This window comes from Apostichopus japonicus, chromosome 7 (genome assembly GCF_037975245.1).
Source record: "Apostichopus japonicus isolate 1M-3 chromosome 7, ASM3797524v1, whole genome shotgun sequence".
Lineage (NCBI taxonomy): Eukaryota > Metazoa > Echinodermata > Holothuroidea > Aspidochirotida > Stichopodidae > Apostichopus > Apostichopus japonicus.
Window position 1 is genome coordinate 17,273,172 of NC_092567.1, and position 24,215 is coordinate 17,297,386.

The 24,215-nt window shown below is 37.2% G+C and overlaps 1 protein-coding gene across 6 annotated transcripts in view; it reads right to left on the bottom strand.

The window, feature by feature from the left end:
• LOC139969537 (E3 ubiquitin-protein ligase TRIM56-like) overlaps positions 1-24,215 on the bottom strand; it is a 49,489-nt gene that overhangs the window by 13,116 nt on the left and 12,158 nt on the right. For 2 of the 6 annotated variants that reach the window (XM_071974620.1, XM_071974618.1), the window contains exon 1: positions 243-689. The exons of 2 other annotated variants lie outside the window; for them this stretch is intronic. Coding sequence is in view for 1 of the 4 variants with exons in the window: in XM_071974615.1 (XP_071830716.1) it covers positions 13,410-14,714 (1,305 nt within the window). In the remaining 3 variants the exon portion in view is untranslated. Of the gene's footprint in view, positions 1-242; positions 2,672-11,039; positions 14,754-24,215 lie in introns of those variants that run through there. 2 more of the 6 variants (XM_071974616.1, XM_071974615.1) reach the window with 2 other exon arrangements.

A 24,215-nucleotide genomic window follows, 5' to 3' on the forward strand; every position in this document is an offset into this window, starting at 1 on the left:
GCAGCTGTTGAAAAAAAAGACATACGTTACACATATACATTTGGTTCTGAACGGCACTGTGGTTGTATAGCTCCAGGGTAATATAAGATATACACAAAAAAAAAAGATACTGCCGTAAGCCACAGTGGTTGTAGATTCGACCAAGTAGTTGAAAACTTCGTTAATCGACTTACACAGCTAGTTAAAAAAAATAATATGACACATAAGTCTAATTCTTAGTAAAAATAGAAAATAGAACTTACTTTCTCGAGGTTGTGTAGAAGTTAGCACGTTATTACACCAGCTATAAACTATAGAAATAAGGAAGGCTATGATGATACTCGTTGAATGTTTTAATCTTGTGAGAACCAAACTAGCAATGTTTGTTCACACCAATGCGTGTACAATAAAACCCATCACAAACCACACCTACATTCATAGAGTCTGTTTATTTGCATACAATTTTCACCCGCATATGTGTGGCAACCGTACACACATACGAGGTGAGAGTAGATCTGTGTTAGTGTTGTCCGTGTATGATATCCATCATCACAAGTACACGGAAGTTCGTGGAATAATCATGCGCGGGATAATGCAGAGTAACGGCAAACGCCCTCACATGATATTGCAATCATTCGTCATTGCCCACCCACTCGTCAAAACTTTGAAGAAGTCCGACCGTTTTACAATATCGTTTCTGTATAAACGGCTTCAGTGACACAAGGAATTTTATTTTGACACTTACAGATATATGTTTTTCTGTCTAATTGCTTGCTGCACTGGTACATTATTCTTGACTACATTGTACAAGTTAACTGAAAGCTACGGGATTTATGTCCTTTGCAAACTTTAAATGTTCTGTATATTGACGTTGCTAAGTCCATAACATAACACAGTTATTTTATTGAGACATCAATGCACTGACAACAGAACGTAACACATTTTAACCCTCAGTTGTATGGTACCCTTCATAGAACTATTCTGCATTTTTGTGATCCACTACATAGAACTATTCTGCATTTTTGTGGTCCACTACATACACCTATTCTGCACACTCTAGAGTAGTTATTGGGAAAGAATAATGAAAGTGGTTTCTATGCGTTGTGTATTGCAAAGACTTGTGTTATCAGAGAATTTGATAAATGTTGTTACTTTTTTATAATGTTCTGTATGCACGCACACATACATCCACTTTAGACAATCCATAGACAATGCCAGTAGTATTATAGACACATCCATACTCTTTCATAATTTTCTGACAGCGTATTAAGACTTACCAACCGAGCTGGCTGTTCTACATCATAAGGTTCCTGCCAATTAGTTACACAAACTGAACCTGAGATTACACGAACGTTTTATCGCTTTCATAGCATATGTGACTATCCTACCGTACTGTGCATATGGGTATCCAGGTATAGGCTGACATTTTCGTTAAACTTTTAAAACTTGTAAACAACGTAATCATCTGTTTGAACCTATGTGCCCCCGTCTTGGAATTCAGTGGAAGGCAACCAGTTGCTTATCGATGAGTGCATTCAGTAGGTTATAAACAACAAAACTGACTGGAAAGTCAATATAAGTAAGTTTACCACAACGAGCAACACTTCCCCTACAGATTGTGAATAGCGACCATCCCGTGTACTTAATACCTAAAGACAACCCATCAACTTAAATGTCTCAACCAATTGTCCGTTTTATTAGAGCGTCCATACCATCCATTTTTATTACTTCAACTTCATACTAGACTTTTAAGAAACGAAAATGTAGAAATTTGATGTTTTACATTTGTAGATTTTGGTTTTAAGCTTTCCTTTGCTCTGATGGTATTTGAAGAAAAGAAACCTTAAAAGGAATTATTTGTATATAATTTGCTTCGTTTTTATTTCTAGGGATGGTGTCAGCTTTGCGTTATAGTTTCACCACTTAGTTCCCGTTTTGTTCGATTTTACTTGACCTTCTCTTTTTTGTTTTAAGCTGCCAATTTTTATGATTGAAATTCATGAAAGAAGAGAAATTGTAAGTCAGCTATTATCAATCTCTCCAAGTTGTTAGAAGTCGTTAATATGTTTACAAATTGAAGAAATTTGTCCTGATATAACAACCCATGGTTGCAAGCGCTTCAAATACTCTCCTTTGGGATTAAGTCAGTGGCTCTACTTTCTATCCTCGGTTGTAGTTTTTTTTTTTACCCTATTCAATATTTAGTTGTGCATCATCAGATTCAGTTCCATGTGAAGTAATACTTTGTAAATACAACCATCTTTAAAATACAGTAATCGAGCCTACTAGCATATAAGCTTTTCGATGGTTTATTAAACAGATTTGTTTGTTGTAGGCTTGTAAACAGCCGTTTGGTTTTCATCACTGTTAGTTTCAATTTTTACGATCCCACACGTACCCCACAACAATGTAGTTCAAAAAGGTTGACGTCACTTCAGTTACCAGAGGAATATATTTTTTTACTTAATGATAATTGTGTGAAAGTATCTCAGCGAAAAAACTTTCTAGATTGAATTGGAATTTCTCATTTAGTTAAAGGAGAGCGGGGCGGGGAGGGTGGATCAAGTTTGGAAGGATGTCTTATTAATGGCAATCTTATATTTGAGTAATACTTTGGTAATGCTCAGTAAAGATCACCGGAAGGGGATTTCTTAACAAGAAAAGTTTGCTTTTAAATTATGACTTTAGTCGAAAAAAGGATGAAATATAAAACTGGTTTGTGGCAGATGAGGGAAGTGCTGTGTTTTGGGAATCAAATACAGGATGTCATTGTGTGTTTTTTTATTATTAATGTAGCTGAATCAACAGTACAACATTGGATATTTCTCAATAAAAATGAAAATATGCTCAAGTCGAGAGAAATCTTCTGAATCTTCTTTGAGGTGTCGCAAAGTACAGAACAAAATCTGAGTGAGTGAATTGTATGCTTCTCTCAATAATATGTACCTGATTCGTATACTACCCGCCCTCCCACCCCCCCCCCCCACCTTGCCTTTGTCTCCGACAAACATTCACCATTTTTTTCTTTATTCGAAGATGGGCTAGTGCTGGAAGCCAAAAAGGACCAAGAGGTTCCTTATTGGGGGGGGGGGGACTTACGTAGGTGTTCATAAACTGGAAAACAATTGTCCGATAGATCATCTTAACAGCCACAGTTTGCATTCTTTCGAGAGACTGAAATTAATGTTCCGGTGGATGAAGTTTATCAATTATCAATATTACTGGAGAATTTCTGCATCATTAAGTGAAAACCAGATCATCCGAACTTTTCGTATGGCGAAGATAAACCTTTTTTTTTATTCGGTGATACTTTATGAAATTCAATACGTTCCGGCCACAGCAGAGTCAATCATGGCATTAATTTATTTCTTATGTTGAAATATTATCTACAAAGAAAAGCAATATTTCTACCAAACTATCTTGCTTTTTGACGAAATTTAAAATAGAGAGAACATTGACAGGTAAAGCAAACATTCCATAATTATATGTCACATTTCAAAGATATTTAAGCGAAAAGATGATAGAGCAGGTACATCTGCCACTATGATACCATTGACCACCAATATGGTGCATCTCCTGGGGTAAGGTAGGGTTTACCTAGTTAAAATACTTACATCAATCAACCATATGATATCATTGACCACCAATATGATGCATCTCCTGGAGTAAGGTAGGGTTTATCTAGTCAAGATAGTAACATCAATCAATCATATGATACCATTGACCATCAATATGGTGCATTTTTATGGAGTAAGGTAGAGTTTACCTAGGCAAGATAGTAACATAGGTCAACCATACTTAGTTAAAACCTAATTTAATTGAGGGTGACTCGGTTAGCCAGAGCTTATCTTCCCCCGAGGGAAAGACAAATAAAAAGAATTGTTGTAAATACCAAAAAAAGGAAAGTTAAGACAGGCAGATTAACAAATAAAAGAAGCAAATGAAAGGCTGTAAAAGAGCAGCTAGCAGAAATACAGACAACAAGAGAAGCGGAAGAATAAAACAACAGTAGATATAAAACTTAAAAGGAAAACAAAACAAACAAAACCCTGTGGGATAGTAAAATATAAAAGGAGCATAGGAACAAAATGAAATAAAACAAATATATAGAGTGTTATCATGTTAAAGTAGATAAATATACATCAAATGTAAGGCTATAGTTAACGATTAAAACATCTTTATCTCTTAAATTCTGGTATTATTGTAAGTTCTTTATCTCTTAATTCTTCTTAATTCACAACTCAGTAGGTAACTCTATATTTCCATTAAAGTCCCTGTTAGATCAATTCGCAGTACGTTAGTATATAAAGTAAATATTCTAGTTGGAGGTATTTCTCTTCTGTAATTTGCAGCCTCTATTGTATATTGCAGAAAATGAGTGAACTATGTTCCAAATGCTTATTGTTTCGAATAATATCAGTCATATGATCCCCTTTTCCTCCATAAGTTTATAGCTGTCGGTTGCATTTACAAATATAACACATTACTCAGATTTTGTTACGATTTGATCGATCAATTGTGATATATGAACTAGCAGTGAACTTACATACAAATGTGCTTAAATTCATAATGTTACAACGGCCCTGGAACTTCAAGCAAAACACGATGAAGCACTCTTAAAACTAGACAAATGTATAAGCAGGCTTCTGTCGATGAGGCTGGAAATAGATAAAATAAATGATTTGTGTTTTTTTACTATCAATATCCAGGTGTTTTTTTAATCGATACGAAAAGATGCTATTTAAAACGAAATACTTCTGTTTGCTTAATAGACTGCTGTAGTTGTGTAACGATTGGAAGGGATGAGGCAATACTTTGTTTGTGAGCTCAAAAAATTTCACTATTCCTCCCCTTGATGTCAATGTTATACATAAAAACATGTCGGGTTAAGTTGAAATTGCCCTGACAGCCCTTGTACTGTACTCTGTTGACAAATATTCATGTGCATTGTAGTTCTGATTTTTAAATACGTAAGATGGTTGGAACATCGTAATCATTTAATGGCAACTACCAGGAAACGATTGGATCAATAGTATCAAACAATATCAGATAAAATAGATAACATATGAGCGACTGAGTGAATCGATGTACTTTCACAATAACGAGCAGAATTTATGTTATTCTGCCACTCCCTGGCAGACGCTTGTCACATAGTCCACTCTTTTAGAAGACATACTGACACTAGCATCTACATTTGCCTTCCGTATGCAACTTAATTAAGTTTGCAAAGTCAATGGACACACTTGATTGAAAGCTCTGATTTAACTATTTTTCTATTTGGTTATATCTACAGTAGTTATCATACGTTCTCATCAGAGTCGGCCATTATCATAAAAATCATCATAATACCACCATTATTATTGAGCTATTTGTAAATGCGAATACTGAACGTTGATTCTCTTCTATATACTTTCGCCGTTGATAATCAGTCTCATATATATACATTCAATATATTGTGGTTACCGAACAGATAGTTTATAGCGACTCATTTTACCCGATTCGCGCTACAAAGCACTAAGATGTTTTCTTCTTCTAACGGACTGCTAATTTGCATAAAAGAGTTTTCGCATTCCACGAGGTTGCACGCTTCGGGAACGATTGTTGTAGTATGTGAGGAGGTGGTCTTGTTTGTTAGCCTTATCATTGCAGCTATAGTTTTGGTAGTGGATATGCAGCAAGTGTGTGTGTTTTTGTTGTTGCATATACGTGTGTAGGAATCACTTCTTGGAATAACACTGTATGTACTCTTAAGTAAGCCTATAACAGATATTAAGTATGCTTTGTACAGTAAATATTATCCTATTGGAATCCTTAAGATATTCTAACTCTATGTTAAAGATAATGATAAGTGTAATCTGTATAAGCAGGCGCGTATCCAGGATTTTCAAACCCGGGGGGCGCGAATTACTATCTAAGCGGAGCGCCACCATCGGTTGGCGCGCAGCGTACAAGAAAATTTCTGGTTTTGATACCCCCCAGATCACCGGAAACGGCACTTCTCGGGCTTGAAGTGACCAACCAGATGTACACTTTTTGCCTGAGAACCAAGTATTTCCTAATATTTTTTGTTTCCATCCATAACCTTTTTGAAGATTGTCAACCCGGCACACATCATGTTCGACCTGATCGCATCTCCTGTGGGTCTTTGCTTTTGTAGGTGATTCTACGTCGCGGCCCACAATACCCGTCAGCCCCACTTTTCAAGGTTTTAAGCCCCATATTTGTTCAGAATCCAAAATTCACATTTCTCGTGAATAAACTCACTTCAAAACATACCCATAATGTTGTACAAAATTTCATCTATGGACAACCAATATAGAAAAACTTCCTTCAACCCCTAACAGACCGGTCAAAATTGCACGAGTAGAGGGAAGTGTGATGCAGAATGTTGGTCAGAAATTTTCGAAACTTCAGACACAGTTAATTTATTGGTGCACAAATATTAAAACCTCTTATAACGGCTATTATAAAACTTGGTTGAAGGAAATGAAAAAATAGCAGATATTTCCGAAACCGAACACTACACACATAGGCGTAGGAGGCGCGGCGGCAGTGGCGGAGCTAGGGGTATTGGTCAGGAGGGGCGAAAATGGTCTGTAGGGGCGCTTTCGACACTATCTAAGCGTAGCGCCACCACTGGTTGGCGCGTAGCGTACAGAAAATTTTTGAGTAAAGATACTCCTTGGATCGCCGGAAATGACCCTTTCCGGGCCTAGTTAATTTGCAGATAAACGAAGAATAAGGTGTCATCGCCAAATTACACCAACAAAATGTGACAAATGTCAATAAGTAGATGAGAGCGCAATTAAAAAGTCAATAATGTAGAATAAGTAAAAAGGGGTAAAGAGCTGAAAAGGGCGCCAGTAGTCCATTTGAGTCCGTCAGGGGGGCATCCGCCCCCATGACCGTATGGACGCTCCGCAACTGCGCGGCGGGGGTGCAGCCCCTAATTCGCCATTACTAATGTAAAAGAGAGTTTTGACATAATTGGACCTCCATGCTTTTTATACATTTACATGAGACATGTCGTTGTTTACATGAGCATCCCGCGGTATACTGCGCAATTTTAACGGAACGTACGGTACATGATGGCATGCGATGTAATAACCGATGCTTGCTTATATGATATTGACATTAACACGTTGAGCGCGCGCGAAAATTTTTGGTTATTTTTTTCAGGCAAGTCGGACAGTTTTGAGGCTTTTCATCCTGGAACGCCATTTTCATGCTCACTGATATGATGTGATATCTGCTGTTTGCGTTACAAATTCAAACAATTTGTTAGCGCGAAGCGTACAAGCAAATTTTGGCCAAAAATTGTCTCCCAGATCGCTGGAAATGACACTTCCCAGGCCTTGTAAGTTGCATCTAAGCACTTTCTATTTTGAAATTACTTAGCGATGTCATTTAAAAAAATGCTGAATGGGGGGGGGGGGCGGGCGGTCGCCCCATCCCAAAAATCGTCATGTTCCCCGACGACGCTGTCGAGTTCGAGACCAGCCACAGTTGGTTTCATAGCACAATTCTACACACGCATTATGATAGACCATATATAGTATATATATAGATCATTAGTGAGAGAGGAAATTGGAAACGTCAAAAAAATGGAGTTGTCGGTGTAAGGGGTAGGGTGAGTCACACATTTACGAAATCATTGATCCGTCACTGGCTACCCTTCAGCGCTGTAATGATGTCACTGTTCCTCTTTCTCTTCCCGATGTCTTCGCGTTTTTCTTTTACTCCCTCCTTTTCTCCTTTTTTCTCTCTTTCTTCATTTTCTTTTCCCTTCCTTCCTCTCCTCCTCCTTTTTTTCCCCCTTTTTTCCTTTTTTCTTCTCTTTTTTTCTCCCCTCTTTTTCTTACCCGGGGGGCGCGCGCCCCCAACGCCCCCCCCCCTGGATACGCACCTGATAAGCCTATACTAAGTAGGCCTAATGGGCTTACTTCCAGGGATGTGTAGTCACACATTCCTGGTTACTGCATGTGAAAATGCAAGGGAGAAAATAGATCAGTAGAGCACACACATCCATGGTGTTTTGTCATCTCCGACTTGAAGTCTCTATACATATGTATGCTTTGCCGAAAAACTCTCATTTCTATGAGGAATTTCTACGCGATACATTTTTGCCGGAGTTAACGCTCATGTTCATATTACATTGCCTGTTTATTCAGAGGAACAGTATTTTCTAGTCATTTATGCATCGCCACCTTTAACCATGGGAAAGTTTTGATTTCCAAGGTTTGAACCTTGCAGTTGAGTTTGGCGCGCTACCAGTTGTTATGACTTATTGATACTTGCACGTGAGCTAGTAGCCAGCTTAGTATATAGTACGTTTTAATATTTAATTTAATTATTATATCGTTCTATCGTGCTCGCAAAGATTTAGCTCGTGTTTTTAATGTAAGGACCATCTTCTAATGGATTATACGGCGGACAGTGGAAAAGTTTTGCCGGTGAACTTTGCGTTGCCCGTTAGGCTGGCTGTATTCTCATAGCTAGGCCTACCCATGGTCGCGCCTCAACACCCACCGTCCATAGTATACCGTTCCGTGGAGTATATATAACAGCAAGATCGATGCGACCTCCTGTCCGGAGCAAGCGAAGAATACTGGGGTAAGTGAACCTAAACATTACCCTAAATGTTGGTGGGTATAGTTGAGGTACAGCGGCGAGCAAAGGGAAAAGGTGTAGGCCTACTGTTGTTTGACGGCGGATAACACTGAAACGAAAGTGGATAGCGTACGAACTTACAACCGGTTATCATATAGGCCAGTTATGAGGTGTTGGGGTAGTATTGGCACCATGATTGGAACAAACAGGATCCAACAATATATGCATGAAGTAATTGCACAAAACTTGATATTTTTAGACACACGGCTGAACCTGGAACCTAACAAAATGTTCAAAGATTATTATTGTGTAAAGCAGTTTAATGAAAATCCATGCCAAATGGTCATGCTTAGAGCAAACTCTCGTCTCCGTGAGCTCAAATGTTTTATCCAAAAACGGCTGCGAACACTGCCAGATTCTGCCAAACCGGTGTTTCACAATGTACACATGTTACACAATTCAAACTGAGGGTATAGGACCTTGGATGTTTATATTTCTTACTTTTTTTTGCCCATGTGTATGTTGGCGATCATTTTTGTTGTGGATCATATCAAATTAAGGGACTGACCACGAAGAAGCAAAGTTTTAGTATGATTGGCGAATAGGAATTTACATTGTCTTAATAATTGAATATATTGCCATTGCTTTGTGTCTACTTTGCTGTCATGATTGTAATGATTGAGCCTCGTGTTTATCGTATTGTTTTTTTCAATACTATTTTGTAGAGCAGATGTTTTGTGTATATATATATATTTTTTTTTTGGGGGGGGGCATTTTTTTAGGGGGCATTGGTATGTTAGTTAAACAACGCAGATACAGTCACAGATAGTTACATATCAGTGGTGTAATGTTGGCCAGCTCCACGCTGCACAGGAATTAATAACAATCCTAAATAAAGACTTAACTGACATGTGAGAAGTTTTGCACCAAGTGAAAAGACTTCAAAAATAATCAAGCCCACAGGACGGGCTTTATTGGCGACGCATTTTTGAGGTGCAGTAAGTCTCCTAATCCTTGTCATGTTTTACACGGTTATTTTGCTTACAGATTAAAAGCTGTGACTTCCAATTTATAAAGGGAAGGTGTTACCAGATAAGGTTGAAAGTGATAGAGGGAGGCATTTACTTTACTGAGCTCTCTTGGTAAATTTTTTACTTAGATTCTACACAACCGAATTAAAGATTATCTAGAATGTTCATGACTGTTAGGGGACGAACATGTGGGGTTTAGTAAAGAACACTTGAGTTGACAAAGAACATTCTGCTCATTCTATTAATGACTACTATACACAAGTCAATGAAAACGTAAATATTGTATTTTTATTGACTACAAAAAAAGCTTTCAATGTATTTGACATGACTTTACTCTGGAAATTGGTTATCAGTTACATTAAAGGTAATGTAATCAATGTAACATTGTTTAAACATTCTCCGAGCAAAGCTCTTAACATGGGTGGATGATCCGCATTTTATTAATGTTGGTGCCAATTCTATTTTGCTATTGACTTAAACGACTTTTTCAGGTTTATAAAGTAATAGTATTATGGTTAGGCATGGTTAGGCAGCTTATCGGGCGCAATCCGTGAACATCATAGCAATGGTGACGTCGAAGTCTATTCTTAGACTTTTCACTCTGTTTGTACGCTGAAGATGCATTTGACTTAGCTGAGAACGAGCCAGACTTAAAATGGACTCTTAACGATGCTCAAGTCTACTGTGACACTTGTATGTATATTTACCTTTTTTGGTGATAAATACTATCGATTCTATATATTATGATACATACCTGCTTTTAATTCGCATAACAATAAGCTAGCTCTCTTCAGTCTGCTAACTAAGTCTTATCACTTGAAACGAGGCTATTTGATTAACTGCTGCTCCAACTATTTTATCAAGTATAGTCTTCCAGTGTTACTGTACGTTAGAGAGGTGAGTAAGTTTTCCACTTTTGCAAACATGTTTCTTAAGTAAGGAACAACAATTGTGTGACTTACGTCGAGCTTGGAAGGTACAAGATTGCCAGGCTTATTGAGAGCTGAGTTATTGAATACTAAGATCAATTTATTAACAGTAATGATAATATATGCCTTGCAGGAATGATGTAAACATTCGTAAGATAAAGCTAACCTACAAATCAACATGGATAAGCCGGATTGAAAGAAACCCTGATAAAACAGGCATGCCCATAAGTTGGAAAAACCCCATCTATCCCAATCAAATTCATAACAATTGCAGTGGCGATATACTGTTAGTACAAACTGGCTGACAATGGACGTTTGTTTCAGATCAAATCATACATGCTCAAGTCAATAACAGCTCTCAGTGTAAACCTTATAGGATATGTGAAGGGTATTACAATTAGAAAAATACCACCCGCCTCCATGAAGCCAGGTAAATTCTTTCTTGTTTCCGTCTTAGTAAATGTAGATCTCCCAAAGTGAACGGCCGTCATAGAAACATGTGTTTTCAGGGCAAGAATTTGCACGTTTTGTAATAATGGAAAACTAATTGGACCGCGAATCAGGCTGTTTGCTTGAATGTTTCGACAGTGAAAGGATAAACATTTATAAACCTTATGACAATGGGCATCAAAACTCTCGCCCCTTTTAGTGCTAAATATTATGTCAGCTGTAAGGGTTTTTTTCTTCTGGTGTTTGCTTTCATACGTTGTGCCGAGAGGTTATTGCCGTTTGTTGTCGTGGCTTATAATAACGTTCTCTTCTCCTCTTTTCTACTTTTGGCATAAACACTTTTCTGGACAGTAACCAAATCGATATGTTATTCGATGTTTGTATGTAGGCTATATTTCATTGTATTCAATTCTCTTTCATCTCTTAGGAAGATATAAAGAGAATAAATCAGCTGAAAATGAACTGTAAAACCAAATCGAAGGACACGTGTTTCTTTGCAATTAGGTTAATTGCTATGAACAGCGCTTCGGAATGAAATCATAAAAAGGAAATAGTTTTGCCGACCTCACTGGATAATCTAATGGTGTTTGCTGAATTTGTTAAAATACGAATAAATTTAATGATAAAGCAAACCCCAATACTAAGAAGACTGCTCGTTTTAAGGAAAACCTGAAATAAGGACCACATACAGACTCAATGATGAAGGTAAAATTATACAATCAAGCTAAATCAAAAAGTCTGGCAATCTCTGAAGATTTACTTTCAATGTATTTGAACCTAAGATAAGATGGTTATATACAGTTGAGGTTAAATCATATAATCTACATAAGGCATTGCGAGACCGATACTGCTGGTTAAAATACAACCTACCAAACATTAACTTACTTTCCGCAACGGACATGTCATTTCAGGAGTATCCCAGCAAAGACATAACGTTTTTATAACATTTTGAGAAGGGCGTAGAAATGTTTTAAAAATGTCATTGTGAAAGTTATTTATAAAATTTTGTAGATATCATATTAAACATAAAATACGTTTAAATAAATTACTAAAATTGTTATGGAATAGTTTCCACAAATGTAAAAATGTTTAGAAAACGTTTAAAGGAAGGCATCGAAGAAACTTAAAAATGGAAAATATGTAGCAAAGCCCCGTTCATCTCAAGTCAACACAACAATCTGCAGGGAAATGCCGTTTATTTGATAAAAATATCGCTGACTTTTGTCAGAATGTCATAACACTATTATAGCATCTTCAAAATATTTTCATGATGACTTAAAACCATATTAATAACATACCTCTTATTCCTATTAAACTGTTTATTGTCTCACTTGCACAACCTCCCAAAGATGGCATGAATAAGAAAAATCTGGCACTGTCTAAACGATAATTGAGTATAAACAGAATGCAAAAATTGTTTGGTGTTTGTTAACTTCAAATGACCTTTGATCTCCACCAAAATCTTTATGCTTCTTTTAATTAATGTGGTTCATATACATGATATCTGCCCAAGCATACCTTTTTGAGATATCGTGTATACAAGTTTTTCACAATTTGACCCATGGTGACCCCAAATGACCTTTGAAATCCACAAAAAAATACACTACGCTTCTTGTTACTCAATGTTTTGCACCTTCATAACAAGTATGAGATCTACCCAAGCTTCTAATATTGAGTTGATGTTAACAAGGTTTTCAAAATTTGACCTTTGATGACCCCAAATGAACGTTGAACTACACCTGGGTTCTTGTACTCAGTGTGGTACTTCTACACACCAAATATGAAATTGGTCCGACCCTCCCTTCTTGAGAGATATCGTGTTTACGACTGGGCGTTACAAACGCACATACACACACTCCATCATGAATGCATAGTTTACGATTTTCATCGAACCCAAAAATAGTTTCTGGAAGCTGCCATTTTGTAAATAAGTGGTGCCATAGTGCCACTAGGACCTGAACCTTTTGCTTTCATTTTGCCTTTTCATTGCATTTTTGAAGCTAGAATGTCAATAGTGTTGACACTAAAAACGATAAGTTCATGTTAAAACGTTCAACATTTTACAAATCAACATTATTCAAAACCGATCTTGTAATAATTACAGCAAACACGAAAGCAGGATGACTATTGATCAAGTCTTCTGCATTGGGTGAGAAGAAACATTTAGTCACAGGTAACTCCCAAATGGAATAGAGAGGTTTTTCAGCTGTGTTAGGGCGTTATTCATGACAGTTATCGCTGAAACATATAGACTAATAATGATGGTAGGGCTTGTGTCTCCTTTCAAATCTAGGCTTGATGTAAATGTGACACAAGATATTTATTGACAAATCGAGGAGTTGTTGTGCTGTTTTCTAGAAGGTATACCACATGATCATAGAACGTGTACCAGTGTAAAGTAGGGAGTGAATTATGTTTCATGGTAGGCAGGAATTGGAAGTGTGAAATATTGCTTCGTCAAGCTACAAATCTTTATAAACTTCGCTACAACCAAAAAAATCAAAAATATGAAATTCCAATCTAATGTTTTTTTGTTAATTGGAGGTAGAACCGTCCGATAATATTCTGCGAGACTATCAGTGACCAATTTAATCTGATTTTCACTGTGGTAAGTCCCTAAATGATAAATCTTGAATTTAAGTAGTATTTCGTTCTGTATCTTGATGCATATCTTTCCCATGTCCTCATCCAAGTTGTCCAATGACTTACATACATCAGGAAAATCCTCTACAACTGACCAGTCGTTTTTAGACTTAATGATTTCTGATGCTGATCTTTCAAGTTCGTTGTATCTCTTGATTACTTCGTAAGCTCTTGCGCGTACATCATTCAAAATTTCATGCTCCTGGTTCTGTTCCACACGTTTCTCACATTCCTTGTATGTATCTTGTAAAGCCCTAAGCTTTTTAACGAGTTTATCCTTATTCTTGAGGCCTAGTTGCATACTCTCTTCTAGGTTAACGAACAAAACACCCATCATCACTAATGATATGTCAGTTTTTGGATAAGCATAGTGACGAAATTCAGCGATAACCGTTTCAAGTTCCTCTAGAGCTACGTCAAATTTGACAATTTCATCTTGTATCTTTAGTCGTAAGCATGCATATTGGTAGCACAATATTTTCTTGTATGCATCATTTCCCTTTATTAATTCATCCACAAATGACATATTGTTAAATGATTTCCTTTTTTCGATCGATACTCTCAGTTTCTTTTTTAGTATCATCCTTTCCTTTTCAGCAAGAATTCGAATGTCGTTTATAACGCAGTCAGATGCAACATGCTGGACATGAGTTATACCATTTACCTTGAGACTAATCTCTCTCAGTGGTGGTTCTTTGGATACACTCTTGTTTTGATGCCACATATAGCAAGCTTGGCAGAGGTGTCCGTTCCTTTCAAAACTATGGTTTACGCAACCAATGTAATCACGTTTAACAACGTCAGTAATCTCACTTCTCTTTCTATGTACGTCCTCGACAAAATTTTTAACTGCATAATCTGTTTTAAATCCTTCTGGTGGGATTGAGAATAAATCCCGACATACAGCGCATTCTAGTTCTCCTTGTCGTTGTTTAATATACGATTCTAAACAGTCACTACAATATCTATGAAGACACGGTAACACCTTGGGTTCTTTCAAAGGTTGAATGCAAATTGGACAAGACAGCAACTTTTCTTCGATTTCATCAAGAACTGTGGTTAGAGATTCCATCTTTAGAGAGGGTATGGTTACTGAAGCTTAGATTTCTCTCTGTTAAGAAGAAAATAAAGTGTTGTAAATGGTATCAATCTTCTTGGAAATATCCTATTGTCATGTTTACTTACCGAAGATGATACTAAACACATAAACAGACTGATGAATTACAAATTCACCCTCTATATTCGGAGTGGTTAGAATATTGTGTGACAAAAATAAATGTATGGACAACCATAGGTCAAACCAGGAATTCGGGAACTCAGAGAAAAATTAATTGGAGGAGACATTTGTTGCTACTGTTCCGTGACGTCTCGAATCTCCGAAAGAAATATATGTGGAATACCGAAATGCAGCGCGGGCAGACTCAGACAATAACGGAGCGAGAAATGAGTAGATTAAGGATAGAACCAGGATTTATTCACCTACAGATATAGAAAGGTCAAAGACAACACAATGCAACAAGCCAAGTATCCCTTACTCTAAGACAAACTTTCTTATCTCCCATAACTGATCCTATCGGGATTTACCTACCCTTCTTTTGACATTAATGATTGACTTTTCTCACTATATTTCCGGAAGATTTCCAAGTAAACTATCCCGGAAATAACTCACAGTCTTGGAATGTCACTACTTGTTTAACTTCCGTAACGAAAGTCGCTTTCTTATAAGGTCGTTTGCTGGCCTTCGGAAGATTCGCCACCACGTGTAGCGTACTTAGAGCCCTTCCTGGATACGACAACCGGAAACGAATGTGATACCCCTGTTTTGTCCATTACACTACACAATGCGACAATGTTTAGCATCAAAGCCATATTACAAAGGTATGTTGCAGGAGTCAGTAAGGAAGTAAGAGTCTAGACTTATTCGAAAGCAATGCCTTGATATATGTCTTACCGAGAATCATTTGAGTTTAATGATACTACTTTTATAATCATATCCACGGTTCTCCAAACAGACACAAGTGGTATGCATGTTCAGGCATGGGTTTACGAATATTAAACAACATGCGTGTGTGAATAGTATGGAAGGAAAACCTACCCTGGTAATATTCATGTGAACATATGATTACCGTAAAATACAATAAAACAAGAAATTTGAAATCACTCAATTCTTAACGTTCTGTCAAATATTAAAGGTGTAATAAAAAATTTAAAAAGGCTGCTATCTTTTACATCTCTGTTTAGGAAGAAACCACCAACGTCTGGCCAAAGAAGTTTGTAGGCTAAGATATGATATTTTGATGGTCATTGATTATTCATATTTATGCATCATTAGCTTCACAAAAACTTCACAGAAAGTACTTTTAACGAACACAATAAATGAAAATCATGAAACAAATCCACAAAACACAACATATCACTGCTCGATTTCTTTCTCGTTCATACTTGTCACACATATTACTAATCAATATGTGTTTGTTTACACTGTTGTAAGTTGGAATCTCTAGACCTTTAATGTTACATAAAACACCGAATTCCAATTTTAAAAATGTGTCCTTTATATCCTCTTCCAAGTGATCGATCGAGGCACATACATCAGGAATATGCTTTACGGCCATCCAATTGTTCCAAGATTCGAGAATGTTGGATGAACGTTTGGTCAATTTGTCATACCTCGCTCTAAGCTTTGTGGAAATTTTTGCAAGTTTCGTGACCTCCTTTTTTGTGCTCGACTGTTGTTTACGCAAATAGGTAATGAACACTTCGTATTTTATCTGCAATTCTCTAATCAGTTCCATAAGAAATTGTTTATTCCGTCCACCTACCCTCCTGACTTCTTTTAATTCGTTTAGGACATCCACCTGATTCCAGTTCACCATATTCCAAACTGTCCACAATATTACGCTTTTTAAGTTTTCTTCAATTTTTTGAATGATTCTTCCAATGCGACAGAGTTTATGGTTATATATTTCAACATCGTCTTCTATCAATCTTACTTGACATTTCAACTTCTCCAGTGTTGTTTCCATGTAATTCTTAACCAGTACATCAACTCTTTCAAAGACTGCTCTCTTTCCAGGCATCTTTACAATATACTTCTTGCAAAATGTTAATGCTCTAGATTTGTTAGCAAGGCGTTTTCTTTCTTCTACTGCTAAAATATCAACTTTGTTTATGGCGGACGCATATGAAAATGTAAAACTTTCACTCTTCATCTGCACTTCTTGAATAATTTCTTTCAAACCAGCAAAGCTTGAGCAACTGCCTGGGCTGTTCCTCACCTTGACATGAGAATAGTAGCAGTTTTCACAAAGGTATCCCTTCCGATCAAAACAATAGGCTACTGCTGTTCGATGTTTTTGACATCTGACACAGTTATGTAAATCGATATCAATCTCAGGTTTTTCAAATGTAACATGCTCAACTAAGCTTTTAATGAAGTAATCTGTTTTAAATCCGTCGGAAGGTACCGTGAAGAACTCTCGACATACAGCACATTGTAGTTGTCCTTTCTGTTGTTTGATGTAGGATTCTAAACAGCTACTACAATATCGATGAAGACATGGTAAAAATTTGGGTTCTTTCAAAAGTTGAATGCAAATTGGACAAGAGAGAGAATTTTCTCCGATTTCATAAAGAATTGTGTTTATAGATTCCATCTTTATGTAAGTTAGTTGGCAGAGCGGTTAAAAACTCCATGAATTGTGAAAGCATCGCAGTTAATACGGTCCTTACACAGTGAAATCACCAAACATTTATTTTTTGTGAGCCAGGAACACCAGATACAAAATGGCCATCAGAAACAGAAATCTAGTATAGGAAAATGTTGGTATCTTCAAAGATGATATAATTGCCAAGAACTCGATCATGCCGCGTTAAACGTCGACTGTAGATTCCAGTTATTAATATGTTAATATTTGACTATTTTTTGGTGCATTTGCTATGAAACAACAGCTTCATGTATATGTCTGCAGTGCAAAATATGTTAATCTTCCAATTAACATGTTATCATTTTAACTAGTTGTTTACTACTTCCAAGTAGCATTCTATATCCTTCAGGGTTGTCACTGTATGATAGTTTATTTGCCCCCCCTAAACCCCCACGGTGATTCAATTTGTCAATTTTAGTGTCACAGTCAGGGCCAGGTCAAATTCATATTAATATAAGCATGTATCACAACGGTGCAACTGTCGAAGTACCTATGGGTAAAATAATAGAGAGGATTTATTTCAAATGGCATGAGGTGATTTCTTAGGATGAAGATCTGATTTAATCTCACGGGGAAAAAACACGCGTTTAAATCGCCGTTTTCGGTCTGTAATTGCGACGTAAATTCCGAGTTCCAGCCTGTTTCCGTTACGTTTCCACTCCTGAAACTAGTGATTAAGGTAAGCTTACGACCCAACTTAAACGCGTGAGTTTTCCGCGTTCGCGATGACTTATTTACCGAGTACGCGGTGACCGTAAACGCCAAGTGTCATCCAAATACGGTGAAGCTCACTTAATCGTGCGGTTTCAGGGAAGGGTAATCTTTACGTTTCCTGTCACAATTACAACAGATTCGCTACCTTAAACATGACCGTTAATCTGGAGTTTACGTTTGAATCCAGCAGTAAACTTCTCGCATTGATCATCGTAAACGCCATGATTACACCAATATATACGGAGAAACGTGGTCATCGTAAACACATTACTTACGACCAATACAGGGGCTGGGCTTATTCGCCACGTTTAGGGAGTCTTAATCGGGTTGATTAGGCTGAGAAATACACGGACCACCTCTATCAAATATTACATTTGATTTAAAGAAAATTAAAAATAATAAACATAAAATCACACTCGTTTGATTTTCCACTTTTTCATTTATATATTTGCACCTCATATCGCATCGTAAACGTTTATTTGTTATTTTTACACTTATACAAAAATTATGTAAATGAACGAAATACCACTTCTAATGTGTAAATACATCTAAATGCAACTCAATATTGCTTTACATCATAGTGCTGAATATTCAGCTTTTTGAATACAAAGTTTAAACCTCGAGAAGCCATTTTCCTTTTCAAATTTCAAAACATGCATTATTGTCCGGAGAATGTTTTTTGATGCCCAAATATTACTCTACTTACATTGTGGCAATTATATACACATGCAACGATTTTAATGCCAGGTGAAAGAAAGAAAAAAACAAGTAAATATGGAATGTTTCTATTTTTAGTTACTAGTTTGCAAATCAAAACCTCTGAAAACCAGCTACCCACTTGAAGTAACTTAAAGCAGCATTTTGCGTCCTTTTCTATGATTTTTCTAAACCTCACTGATTCCACTTTGCCATAACGATATACATAACTAGCTAATCTATTTATATTTTACTTCAAATGGTGGCATAAAAGTCGAAAAAATTGCAACTTTCAACTTTGTTGTTCTCCAAGATATTTTCCGTTGGGAACCCAATAAACCTCGCCCATAATATGAATATTTAAACACTACGAACGTCATTGACAGATACGTAATATAACACCACGCTTGATTTGTGTACAGTCTATATGGCAGTTGTACCAGGGAGTTGCATAACAACTCCCTGGTACAACCAACGCGAAGTCTTGAATCTATTTTTAGCAACGGCTCATAACTTAACCTGCATCTCTGATTGGTTGAATTCAAACTAGTGGGTTTGGCGGAATTGTATGCGATTAATTTTAACTTTGAAATTTGTCGAGGACACTCTTCTCATTTATCGACATAAATCGTTAATTACTCGCTAATTAACGCTCTTGGCAGGGTGAAACTTGGATGGTATCTTAGATTGCTGTTTTATGATTGATACATGTAAAAAAATCGATGCACATGTTAAAAAAGTGGAAAAAAGCGACCCAACGCAAAATGCTGCTTTAACATATATCAGCAGTTAAATTGAACCAAACAAATTTATGTTTAAAATTCGGTGTGTTTATCCTCATATGATATAAACGCCTAGGCACTTCTTCCATGATGGTTATCGGCCCCTCGACCCCCCCCCCCACCCAGGCCCGGAAACGGTACCAGCCTCTTTTATGTGGAACGAACTTGACACAGAACACCACTTCCTGCCTCATTTCGTAGCACGCTTAATATTTTGTTGCTGCTTTAAATTTTATTCTAATTAACATATATTTTGATATAAAATGCAATGATAGCCCAAACAAGATCTCTAATTTTTTTACCCTGAATGTCTGGAATTAACCATGCATGAATAATGAAAGACAAACGTACAAGTACAACAACATTTCGACGACAAGTTATTAGACCTATGCTCTATAGCTATGTCTTATTTTAAAATATGATTTACTAAATGATTCATTAAAAATTAATAGAATCATGCTTTTTTCTTGGCTTTTGATTCCTGAAAATATTTTAAGGATAACTTAATCCTTAACATTTTATCCCTTGATGGAATATATTAGCTGTGAAGGGAAATTTAAAAAAAAGGCTTCCATTAAAGCAAAAGTCTAACAAGGAAATAATAATTAATCTGACATCTATTATTATGGGCATATTCTTTCTTCCTTGTTGCATTTATCTCAGGCAGGATTTCGTTTAAAAGGTATCATGTTATTACACCAAATGTTTAATTAGAGAAAACTCTTCTTTATTATACAAAATCGTCCACTGCAACTTGTTTGTATCCGAAACAACGGCGTTTGCTGTTTGTTCCTGGTGCCTCATTAATCAACAAATGCTCAGGACAGGATTATCCACGTGCAACAGGGGCACGAGTTTAAACGTTGGGTAAAAAATTCAAAGAAATATTGTTATAACGTTACATTATTCTACGTTGTATATGGTACAAAAAGTTCAAAGAAGTCAAACGAAATGGACTTCGATATGCAGTCTTTACGCTGTTGATCAATGACTGTTTTTATGTGATGTTTTAATGTACGTATCATAACCACCGTGGGCAAATAGATGTCTTTTGTGAGCTATACATCCGGCGTTATCCGGTACCAATGTATCTCTATGGGAGCTCCAATAAACTGTTTGCCATGGGCCTCCCACAAGCTTAATCCGGCACATCAAACAATGACCATTTTCACCATTTGGAGGGGGGTCATACCTTCATTGTTATTGTTCAGCCTAATTAACAGCCCAAGTTGGGGCGTCAGTCGGTACGCATTTTAAAGATACGTCTCCTTTCCTAACGGTGGGTATCCTTTTTTCTGGACTTTTCGCTAAGGAGAACGTCCTTATAAGAATGAGTCCAGCCTCATTTTGTTCAGCCTTTCCGACTCCCAAGTGAACTCCTGCACTACGGTACCCTAGCTCGTTCGCTCTCCATGTCAGATTCCTCGGATGACATATACTCAGTTGACATCACTGTACAGTCTGTCTTTTCTCTCCTCTGACCAGTCTATGTTCTTCATTGCGCTCAATCTACACTGAAGTTTCTGTAAACAAAGACACAAGAATAAGTATGAATTAGACATATATAAAGATCAGTTGGCATATAGTTTACTTTGTCGAAAAATATACTAGCTCAAACTGTCAATATCTCCAGCCCCCCCCCCCAGTGAAAAATGTGGAGGCGCGGAAGTATCATTCCGCCCCCCCCCCCCCGCTTCGCACGTCAGAAAAACCCCTTTTTCATTTCCAAATGAGAAAAAAATCTCATTTGGAGCACCAAATTGCATCTAAGGCCTGCAGGTGAAAATACAAAATTAAGTTTACAAAATGGGGTGGGTGTTGAAGTGTGCTTTATTGCACCAAATTGCATCTGAGGCCACCTGGAAATGCAAAAACTTCCCTTAGACCCCTCCCCCGGGCCGGCCATCAGTCTTCAACCCCCTACTCAAATGTACCTTCCTACGCCACTGTATGTTTCAACGGTTTACAAAGCAGATTTGTTTATGGGTTGGGGGAGGTAGGGGGTACGTGGTCGGGTGACGTTCACCATCACAAGGTTAGAACGTGAATGTATCAATAACAGTATACCCTTGCAAATTGTGCATGAAACATTTTACAGATATCTAAAAGGAGATTATTATATTATTTCTCTCACTGTCATATTTTAACTCTTTTAATTTATCGTTGTTAAAGGAGCGAATGCCTGTACAGGTCTAGGGTTTATATAACGGTGACTTTTAGTGATTGAAAAATTACATTAATAAGTCTTGGCCTAGTGTTACGTACCGAACAATCCAGTAGCACAGAGAACTTCGTTTTCGTTTTTTTTTTCTCGAAAGAAGTTGTTCCTTCTCAGCCAGTAGTGCTCGGAGTGCCTTTAATTCTTCCTTCAAATGTTTGCATCGAGCTTTCTGTCACAACATGTGCATACTGCCGCGGTAGTTCCAACTGTCGCTGCTTCTAAATGTTTTTTTCTTTTTCCAATACACGTATGACATTTTCCTGCGGAACATCATTAAAAACCAGCGACGGATCGAATTGAAAGTGTACTTTTATAAACTGGCAACCTTGCTTCCACGGAGCTTTCTGTTACTTCTGCAATAAACCACGAAAGCCGGAATCGTCCATTTTGAATGCTCTTTGCAATGTAGAACTCGATTGAGGATCAAGTGCGGTGTGAATCAAACCAACGTGTTGCTACTTGTGATACCGCCTTTTACTGATTTCAAATAGCCCGCTTTCTAGTAAGCCCAGGCTGTGACGTAATTAAGTATACTGACTACGTTATTGTTACTAACCAACTGGAGTAGCCAACCAGTGACCTGCAAAGTGACAGACAGTAAACTTTATCATTGTGATGTGACCGGAAATTTCACTTGCTTATCTGGAAATGGTATTTATAGTAAGTGAGCAGTATACTTTTCTGTTTCGTACATATATTGCGGTGGGTATTTGTGCGTTTCATCGCTTTACGTGCATGATATAGGCCTTGAATATACTTCTTCGAATATCACTTGACGGCATATTGAGAGAAATCGGCAGAGCAAAAAACGGACTGTTGAAATCTATCACGACTAATCTATGAAAAAGGATATGGACAATGGGAATCGTAAGAGGAGCATTTAAAACGGGGGGAGGGGAGGGGCAGGGGCAGGGGGCATGTGGTAGGAGGTTGGAGGTTGGAGGTTGGAAAAAGTTTCGCACAAAATTTAAGCAAAAATTACCTAAATCTCAAATATGGATTTGCTCCGCTATGACCGACAAAGTTTAGCCGAGGTTTTTGAAGCCTGACACTGAGTACCGATTGTTCGATATCCCAGTTCCGAGGCTTGTGCCCCCCCCCCCCACCCACCCACCCTGTCCCCGTTTTTAAATAAATGCCCTAAATAGCTATTCTGGACCCGACCATTTCTAAAGCCGCAAAAACGGCATCACCAAAGAACCGGCTAATTATATTTTAATTTCTATCTCAGGACTAAACTCGGAGGGGGTACATATAGTTGGATAGAAGGAGACATCCACAAATATCCAAAATATGACTCATTTGTAATATTAGATGAATTCTACGACCATTCTGGATCAGTTTAGGGGAAAATGTTGTATCCATGAGATGTCAATGTGTTCCTCGATCACCTAACTTTCCAATTAAAATTAACAGATTACATTCTATAACAAAGGCATATGCAATTAAATAACTTCATAATAAAATTAAGAACTATTCTTTGCATTAACAGTTAAGTTTACCACACATTGGGGAACCTGACGAGGGGGGGGGGGCGAGTGGGTTGGGTGAACCACATGGTTGCATTGGGTCCCCAATATAGCGTTAAAGGAGGTCTAATTAAAGTACCCTAATTATTGTAAATGCTCATTTAAACGTCGCGTGTTCTCGGAAGCTAACTTGGCGAAAACAGCAAAGGGAAAACTCGATTGGATTTCAAGTGACAAAAATTGTGCGATGCTATGTACTCAGTGTGAAACCTCCAAGCCATAGTTTTTTTGTTTTTTTTTGTCTTGTCTTCGAAAAGTCTTCAACGCAAAGCGATTCTTTTCACATATCAGTTCATGGAAGCTGCAATTATTATATTATCATTATGTTCTACTAGTCCATAAATTTGTTAGTACAATCATGGAGGTAAAAACCTCCATCATACAATGGTACAATGTCCTTTCTACGCTTCTGTAGCTCCGTAGTTAGCATCCAACATTGATATTTCCGAATTCTACGGTCCGGCAACAATAGGCAGCTAAATTAAAATCTGTATGGAAGCCGTGAACTGCCGCTTCTAAAACTTGTTTACGATCTTGTGAACTTATGTTAAAGTCGGAGGAAACTGAATATAGCAGTTTGTCGATCATTTAACCATGCTTTGACTCAGTGATCATATAGAAGCTGGAATCTTACAATAAACAATTAAACAATGTGAAGCGTGTCACAGTGACAATAGTATTTGATATTTACATGTTATTCAGTATATCACGCCTTTTTGACAGTAATCACAAACACATTCTTGCTATATTTTTCAGAGACCCACGAGTTATCATTTTAAAAGGTTTGAAACTCTGACACTCTTCAAAATGCGGCAGTACTTAATTTTTAATTTTATTCAGTTCCATATCAACAGCGTAATGATATAGCTACATTCCATTTTTGACATTCAACATATTAAACATCACTTGTGTATTTAACGTTAC